General features: G+C 47.9%; 1 protein-coding gene across 1 annotated transcript in view; it reads left to right on the top strand.

Moving 5' to 3' along the window:
* POLR2A (RNA polymerase II subunit A) overlaps positions 1–7,951 on the top strand; it is a 34,090-nt gene extending 26,139 nt beyond the window's left edge. Inside the window, exons 20-29 of the mRNA XM_003791147.3 lie at positions 2,932–3,156; positions 3,348–3,594; positions 3,953–4,053; positions 4,549–4,653; positions 4,744–4,926; positions 5,134–5,337; positions 5,507–5,693; positions 5,821–5,934; positions 6,097–6,246; positions 6,351–7,951. Of these exons, the coding sequence (XP_003791195.1) occupies positions 2,932–3,156; positions 3,348–3,594; positions 3,953–4,053; positions 4,549–4,653; positions 4,744–4,926; positions 5,134–5,337; positions 5,507–5,693; positions 5,821–5,934; positions 6,097–6,246; positions 6,351–7,507 (2,673 nt within the window). The 3' untranslated portion in view covers positions 7,508–7,951. The remainder of the gene's footprint in view (positions 1–2,931; positions 3,157–3,347; positions 3,595–3,952; positions 4,054–4,548; positions 4,654–4,743; positions 4,927–5,133; positions 5,338–5,506; positions 5,694–5,820; positions 5,935–6,096; positions 6,247–6,350) is intronic.
* Positions 7,952–8,570: the final 619 nt, after the last annotated feature.

The following is an 8,570-nucleotide window of genomic DNA, read 5'->3' as shown; positions in this document are numbered from 1 at the left end:
TGGTGGGTTTGAACCTGGCGTGGGCCTGCTAAATAAAAAAAACAGCTGGGCATTGTGGCAGGTGCCAGTAGTCCCAGCTACTAGGGAGGCTTAGGCTAGAGAATTGCATGAGCCCAAAAGTTTGAGTTGCTATGAGCTGTGACACCACAGCACTCTACTGAGGGTGACAAAGTAAGATTCTGTCTCAGTTAAAAAAAGAAAAAGATTTTACAGGATAACAGAAGGAGGAGAAAGCATTATAATTACAGGTGTGACTCTGAATCTGTTTACTATAAATTTAGTTTTATAATTAAGTAATTGAAATGTATTAGAGAATACTATGAAATACCATTGAAAGAAATTAAAGACTTCAGTGGCCAGGCGCAGTGGCTCACACCTGTAATCTCAGCATTCTGGGATGCTGAGGCGGGTGGATTGCCTGAGCTCACAGGTTTGATATCAGCCTGAACCAGAGCGAGACCCTGCCTCTAAAAATAGTCAAGTATTGTGGTGGGCACCTACAGTCAGCTAGTTGGGAGGCTGAGGCAAGAGAATTGCTTGAGCCCAAGAATTAGAGGTTGCTATGAGCTATGATGCCATGGGATTCTACCAAAGGGGCAACAAAGTAAGACTCTCAAACAAACAAACAACAAAAAATATATATATATAGGCTCGGTGCCTGTAGCCCAGTGGCTAGGGTACCAGCCACATATACCAGAGCTGGTGGGTTCGAATCCAGCCTGGGCCTGCCAAACAACAATGAAAACTACAACCAAAAAATAGCTGGGCATTGTGATGGGCACCTCGTAGTCCCAGCTACTTGGGAGTCTGAGGCAAGAGAATCATTTAAGCCCAAGAGTTTGAGATGCTGTGAGCTGTGACTCTACCCAGGGCAACAGCTTCAGATTCTGTCTCAGAAAAAAATAAATAAATAAAAATAACAGAGTTGGAGATCTCACATTCCCTGATTTCAGAACTTAACTACAGAGCTACAGTAATCGAGACAGGATGCTACTATCATCAGGATTCATATATAGATCAATAGAATATAATTGAGAGTATAGAAATACACCCTCACATTACGGTCATTTGAATTTTTTTGAGACAGAGTCTCACTCTGTTACTCTGTTGCACCTAGTTGAGTACAGTGGCATCATTATAGCTCACAGCAACCTCAAACTTATGGGCTCAAGCAATCCTCTTGCCTCAGCCTTTTATGTAGCTGGGACAGAGGTACCCACTGCAACATGAAGCTAATTTTTCTGTTTTTAACAGAGATAGGATTTTGTTCTTGCTCTGCTGATCTCAACCTGAGCTCAAGTAATTCTCCCATCTCAGCCTCCCAGAGTATAAACCTGACCCACAGTTATTTGACTTTTGACAAGAGTGCCAGGGCAATTAAATGGAGAAAGAGTAGACAACTTTTCAGCAAGTGGTGGGGTGGGACAACTGGATATCATGGGCAAAAGATTAAAGTTGGATCCCTATCTCATACCATACATAAAACCTCAATTAAGAGCTAAAACTGTAAATCTCTTAGAAGAAAACATGAGGTTAAGTTGTCATAATCATGAACCCTATAGGACATGAATTTCTAGATATAGCTTCTAAAGTATAATCAACCAAAACAAAAAATAGATAAATTAGACTTCATCAAAATTGAAAACTTGCATGCTTTTTAGGACACTATCAAGAAAATGAAAATATGGCTGGGCACTTATAGCTCAGTGCTAGGGCGCCAGCCATATACACTGAAGCTGGTGGGTTCGAACCTGGCCTGGGCCTGCTAAACAACAATGACAACTATAAGGGAAAAAAAAATACTCCAGTGTTGTGGCGGGCGCCTATAGCACTAGCTACTTTGGGGGCTGAAGCAAGAGAATCGCTTAAGCCCAAGAGTTTGAGGTTACTCTGAGCTGTAATGCCACAGCACTCTACTAAGGGTAACATGTGAGATGTCTCAAAAAGAAGGTGAAAAGATAATGCACAGAATGGGAGCTATTTATATTTCCCCAAAGAGGAATAGTTAGCCTGTAAATGATCAGTAAATTCATGAAAAGATTCTCAACATCATTAGCCATCAGGAAAATTCAGATCAAACTACCTCACATTCACTGGGATAATTGTGATCCAAAACAAAGTAACAAGTCTCAAGAGTGTGGAAAAGTTGGAACCCTCAGACATTGCTGGCAAGAAAGGTGCAATGGCTTTGGGAAATAGTCCGGCTGTTCTTCAAAAGGGTAGAGTTACCATATGGCCCAGCATTTTCACTTCTACGTATATACCTAAGAGAATTGAAAACAAACACCTATACCCAAGTGCCCATGGCTGTGTTATGACAGCCAGCCTGTGAAAACAACCTAAATTTCCATTAATGAATGAATAAACAGAATGCTGTCTATACAAGTGAATATCATTTAGCAGTAAAAAAATAATGAACTATCAAGCCACAAAAAAATAGTGATGAACCTTAAGTGCATATAACTTAGTGGAAGAAACTAGTCTGAGAAGGCTACATACTACATGATTTCAATTAAAAGGTTAAATTTTATGATATGTCTATTAAAATGATGCATATGGGGAGCTTCCTATTTAGCTGAGTATTGAAAAAATGAAGATTTACTCTGTAACTTGAACACTCAGGTGCCAAATGGGGTGCTGTAAATGAGGTCTGTCTGAGGAAGGAATGATCAAATAAGATAAATTTGTTAAGTGTCTCTGCTTTTTCCAAGCTTATTTGCCCATATCCTTTTAAGATTAGCACGTACTGGGGGCAGCGCCTGTGGCTCAAAAAGGTAGGGCACCGGCCCCATATGCCAGAGATGACAGGTTCAAACCCAGGCCCGGCAAAAAAAAAAAAAAGACTAGTATGTAGTACTAGCTCTGACCCCACCCCACTCTCATTCATTAGAAGAAAGGGGTCGACTTTGTCTGATGCCTGCTTTTTCGTAGGCCCATCCTGGGGAAATGGTGGGAGCTCTGGCTGCACAGTCCCTCGGTGAACCTGCCACCCAGATGACCCTGAACACCTTCCACTACGCTGGTGTGTCTGCCAAAAATGTGACTCTGGGTGTACCCCGACTTAAAGAGCTCATCAACATTTCTAAGAAGCCAAAGACCCCATCACTTACTGTCTTCTTGTTGGGCCAATCTGCTCGAGACGCTGAGAGGGCCAAGGTAGGGATTGGGAGCAATGTGTTTCTTAGCAGGAAGAAAAGAAAGTGAACTTGAATAAAGGGTTTGGGATTCCTTTGAAGGAGGGGTTTGTTTTCTTTTCCCTCCTCTTCTCTCAGTGTTCAGTAATAGGAGGGTTTTAAGAGGCTTTGGAGCTACCCAGATTCCTATGTCATGAATCTCTATCTTCTCAGGACATTCTATGCCGCCTGGAGCATACAACACTGAGGAAGGTGACTGCCAACACAGCCATCTACTATGACCCCAACCCTCAAAGCACGGTGGTGGCAGAGGATCAGGAGTGGGTGAATGTCTACTATGAGATGCCTGACTTTGATGTGGCCCGAATCTCCCCCTGGCTGTTACGGGTGGAGCTGGACCGAAAGCATATGACTGACCGGAAGCTAACCATGGAGCAGATTGCCGAGAAGATCAATGCTGGTGAGGCTGGGAGGGCCCACCCGCCTAGCCCTGCCTGGGCTCCTGATTTTGTTGTGTTCACAGCACTTGTGTTCTGAAAGAACACCCATCCTCACTACTACCCATGTACCAGTTCTGTTCCTTCAAGGCATCTCTTCTCCTGAGTTACTGTTCTCTGGTCCTCAGACTCTCCATGTCTCCTCTGTACTCTATTTCCCTTGTAAATGTACCCCTTCCCTCTTTGTAAGGGGAAGGATCTCTGAGAAGGAGGGGGAGCCAAAAGAGAGTGCTGCTAGGGGAGAGCTGCAAGTGGACAGTGCCCAGGAAGCAAGTTCTGTTAAATGCAGTGCTTCTTATGGCTCATCCTTGTCCCCACTAGGCTTTGGTGATGACCTGAATTGCATCTTTAATGATGATAATGCAGAGAAGCTGGTACTCCGTATTCGCATCATGAACAGTGATGAAAACAAGATGCAAGAGGTAAAGAGGACCCAAGGGGAAAACTTGGTATATTAAACATAGAAAATTGTTAAACTGCGTGGTAGCTCATGCTTGTAATCTCAGCACTTGGGAGACTGAGGCGGGTGGATTGCCTGAGGCACAGCAAGACCCTTTCTGTCTCTAAAAATAGCTGGGCATTGTGGTGGGCATCTGCAGTCCCACTACTTGAGAGGCAAGAGAATTGCTTGAGCCCAAGAGTTTGAGGTTGCTGTGAGCTATGTAGCCATGGCACTCTACCAAGGGTGACAAAGTGAGAGTCTGTCTCAAAAAAAAGAAAAAGTGGAAATCATGTTGGAGTGGTGGGATGTGGGTTTCTTTTAATATTGTAAAATCATGGTAAAAAGTAGCCTCCCTGGAACAGAGGAGCAAGCTCTGGCGGCTGACTTGAGGTCCTTGAGGAGGCTATAGTGTTTGGGTGAGAGCTGGGGAAGAGAGCAGAGGATTCTCAGAGTCTCAACCTCACTCTCATTGCAGGAGGAAGAGGTGGTGGACAAGATGGATGATGACGTTTTCCTGCGCTGCATCGAGTCCAACATGCTGACAGATATGACCCTGCAGGGCATTGAACAGATCAGCAAGGTCAGCCCGCCCTTCCCCACAGCCCTCCCCCACCTGCTTCCCCCCACCAACCCTCCCTGCCCAACCTGAGCATGCTCTGTCCCCCTCCAGGTGTACATGCACTTGCCACAGACAGACAACAAGAAGAAGATCATCATCACAGAGGATGGGGAGTTCAAGGCCCTGCAGGAGTGGATCCTGGAGACAGATGGCGTGAGCTTGATGCGGGTGCTGAGTGAGAAGGATGTGGACCCTGTGCGCACCACATCCAATGACATTGTAGAGATTTTCACGGTGAGCCCCCCCAAGTACCCCACCCAGTGGCCTCTCTTGGATCTCTGGCTTTCAGGCCCCTCGTGCTGTGCTTCCCTCTCATAGGACATCCTCAAGTTCTGATTTGTTTCTGCCTGAATCCATTTCTGAATGTGGGATGCACTTCTGGTCCACTCTGGATTGTCTGGGTGGTGGCTCAGTCCTGACCCTCCCCTCACCTCATGCCAGGTGCTGGGCATTGAAGCTGTGCGGAAAGCCTTGGAGCGGGAGCTCTACCATGTCATCTCCTTTGATGGCTCCTATGTCAATTACCGGCACTTGGCTCTATTGTGTGATACCATGACCTGTCGTGGCCACTTAATGGCCATCACCCGACACGGAGTCAACCGCCAGGACACTGGACCTCTCATGAAATGTTCCTTTGAGGAAACGGTAACAGCAGGACCTTGGAGCAGGGTGGACGGAGCGGGAGAGCTGTGGGAGGAAAGGCACCTGTGCATGAATGCACAGAGGGCATGGGGCAGCTGGGCTGTGATGATTCTGGAGCAGCCTGGGTGTATTATGCAGAGGCATCAAGTGAGGCCTTTGCCCTGCTGTTCAGGTGGATGTGCTTATGGAAGCAGCTGCACACGGTGAGAGCGACCCCATGAAGGGGGTCTCTGAGAATATCATGCTGGGTCAGCTAGCACCAGCTGGCACTGGCTGTTTTGACCTGCTGCTTGATGCAGAGAAGTGCAAGTATGGCATGGAGATCCCCACCAATATTCCTGTCCTGGGAGCTGCTGGACGTGAGTATGAGGGCCTCAGCTGCACAGGCCTGGTTGGATATGAGGCAGGCTGTGGGTGGGTGGAAGGGTGTCACCAGTTCTGGGTGCTGTTCCTGTTCCTCATGAGTCCCTATGTGCCTTTTCACAGCCACTGGCATGTTCTTTGGCTCAGCACCCAGTCCCATGGGAGGAATCTCTCCTGCCATGACACCCTGGAACCAGGGTGCAACCCCAGCCTATGGTGCCTGGTCTCCCAGTGTTGGTGAGTAACCTGGCACAGGAAGAAGGTCCTTGAGGTGGCTCAGAGGTCATGAGTAGTGCCCATTATTGGAACTGCAGAGGCCACTGAGGGGTGGGGGAAGCTGTGTGTGGTAGGGGGTGCTGGCTGTAGCTCTGGCTTTAACATTTTTTTCTAACTCTGCAGGGAGTGGAATGACCCCAGGAGCAGCCGGCTTCTCTCCCAGTGCTGCTTCAGATGCCAGTGGCTTCAGCCCAGGTTACTCCCCTGCCTGGTCCCCTACACCAGGCTCACCGGGCTCACCAGGCCCTTCAAGCCCGTACATCCCCTCACCAGGTGAGTTTTCACCATCTTGCAGGACAGGTTCATTTCCTTCTTGGTCCTTCCTTCTGCGTGAGGCTTTCCAACACTTATCTCCTCTGTTGGCTTCTTTCCCACAGGTGGTGCCATGTCTCCCAGCTATTCACCAACGTCACCTGCCTATGAGCCTCGCTCTCCAGGAGGCTACACACCTCAGAGCCCTTCTTACTCTCCTACTTCACCCTCCTACTCCCCGACCTCTCCATCCTACTCCCCGACAAGTCCCAACTATAGCCCTACATCTCCCAGCTACTCCCCAACCTCCCCCAGCTACTCCCCAACCTCCCCCAGCTACTCCCCAACCTCCCCCAGCTATTCTCCAACCTCCCCCAGCTATTCCCCAACCTCCCCAAGCTACTCACCCACTTCTCCAAGCTATTCACCTACCTCTCCAAGCTATTCCCCCACCTCTCCCAGCTACTCCCCAACATCTCCCAGTTATTCACCAACTTCACCCAGCTATTCCCCTACTTCCCCCAGTTACTCACCAACCTCTCCAAGCTATTCACCTACATCTCCCAGCTACTCACCCACTTCCCCAAGTTATTCACCAACTAGCCCCAACTATTCTCCAACCAGTCCAAATTATACCCCAACATCACCTAGCTACAGCCCGACATCCCCCAGCTACTCACCTACTAGTCCCAACTACACACCAACCAGCCCTAACTATAGCCCAACCTCTCCAAGCTACTCTCCCACCTCACCTAGCTACTCTCCCACCTCACCCAGCTACTCTCCTTCTAGCCCACGGTACACACCACAGTCTCCAACCTATACCCCGAGCTCTCCCAGCTATAGCCCCAGCTCTCCCAGCTACAGCCCTACCTCGCCCAAGTATACCCCAACCAGTCCTTCCTACAGTCCTAGCTCACCAGAGTATACCCCAACCTCTCCCAAGTACTCACCTACCAGCCCCAAATATTCACCCACCTCTCCTAAGTACTCTCCTACTAGCCCTACCTATTCACCCACAACCCCCAAGTACTCCCCAACATCCCCTACTTATTCCCCAACCTCTCCAGTCTATACCCCAACCTCCCCCAAGTATTCACCTACTAGCCCCACTTACTCACCCACTTCCCCTAAGTACTCGCCCACCAGCCCCACCTACTCGCCCACCTCTCCCAAAGGCTCTACCTACTCCCCCACTTCCCCTGGTTACTCACCCACCAGCCCCACCTACAGCCTCACAAGCCCGGCCATCAGCCCAGATGACAGTGATGAGGAGAACTGAAGGTGTTCCGGGCTCAGCGGCAGCAGGATAGAGCCCAAGACGGCTCATAGGGGCTCTGTGGTCCTCTCGCCTGCCTGGGGCACAACCTAGCCCAGCTACCTTGTACATAACTCCTTGTGACAAAGTTCCTTTTGAAGTTCTCAATCCCATTTACGATAGAGCTTCTTGTCTTGTTTTCCACTTGTGCTGTCTCAGAACCCACCGATCCAGTGGTGTTCTTGTTTCTACCCCACCTACCCCAGGCCTGTCCCCCAAATTGAAGATCCTTTCTGGACTGTTGTTTGATTGGGGGTGGGGAGGTAAGGGTATTTTAACTTTTTAGGGGTAGTTCCTGCTCTGGGTCTGAGAGCTTCTGATCCTTGGCAAGAACAAAGCTAAAGCTGCCTTTTGTCTGTTATTTTATTTTTTTGAAGTTTAAATAAAGTTTACTAATTTTGTCCAAAAGTATGTACATCGGGTGCTTAATTGGGGTTCATGGGTGGCAAGAACACCTGGGCTTCCCCCCCTGCCTGGGCTGGTTGATTGGGCAAATACTAAGTTCCACTCCACACTGGACATTGTTGTGCACTGGGTTTGTAATAGTCAAAACAGATACAGTCCTTGTCCTCCATTAAGGCAATATTGAACATAATAGCTTTTGAACTCATTTTACTAATGATCAATGAATAATTTGGAAAAGTACAGAAAGGTCTAATACAAAAGCAGAAAAATAATCAGCTCTTCGTCCCACCACTAGGAGGCACACTTTTAGCATTTTTTTTCCTACATTTATTTCTTGAGTCACTTGTGACAAAGATGTATATTTGGGTCTCAAACCAACAATGGAAAGATTATGGTTACTTTAAATTTTTTTTTTTTTTTTTACTTTAAATTTTTAAGAGAGGCCTGTAGCTCAGAGGCTAGGGCGGCAGCCACATACATCAGAGCTGGCAGGGATCAAACCCAGCCCAGGCCTGCCAAACAGTGACAACTACAACAAATAGTTGGGTGTTGTAGCAGGCGCCTGTGGTCCCAGCTGCTTGAGAGGCTGAGGCAAGAGAATCACTAAAGCCCAAGAGTTTGA

The sequence above is a fragment of the Otolemur garnettii genome, unplaced genomic scaffold (genome assembly GCF_000181295.1).
Source record: "Otolemur garnettii isolate 467f Iridium unplaced genomic scaffold, OtoGar3 scaffold00046, whole genome shotgun sequence".
In the NCBI taxonomy this organism is placed as follows: domain Eukaryota; kingdom Metazoa; phylum Chordata; class Mammalia; order Primates; family Galagidae; genus Otolemur; species Otolemur garnettii.
This window is presented reverse-complemented; position numbering and strand designations above follow the sequence as displayed.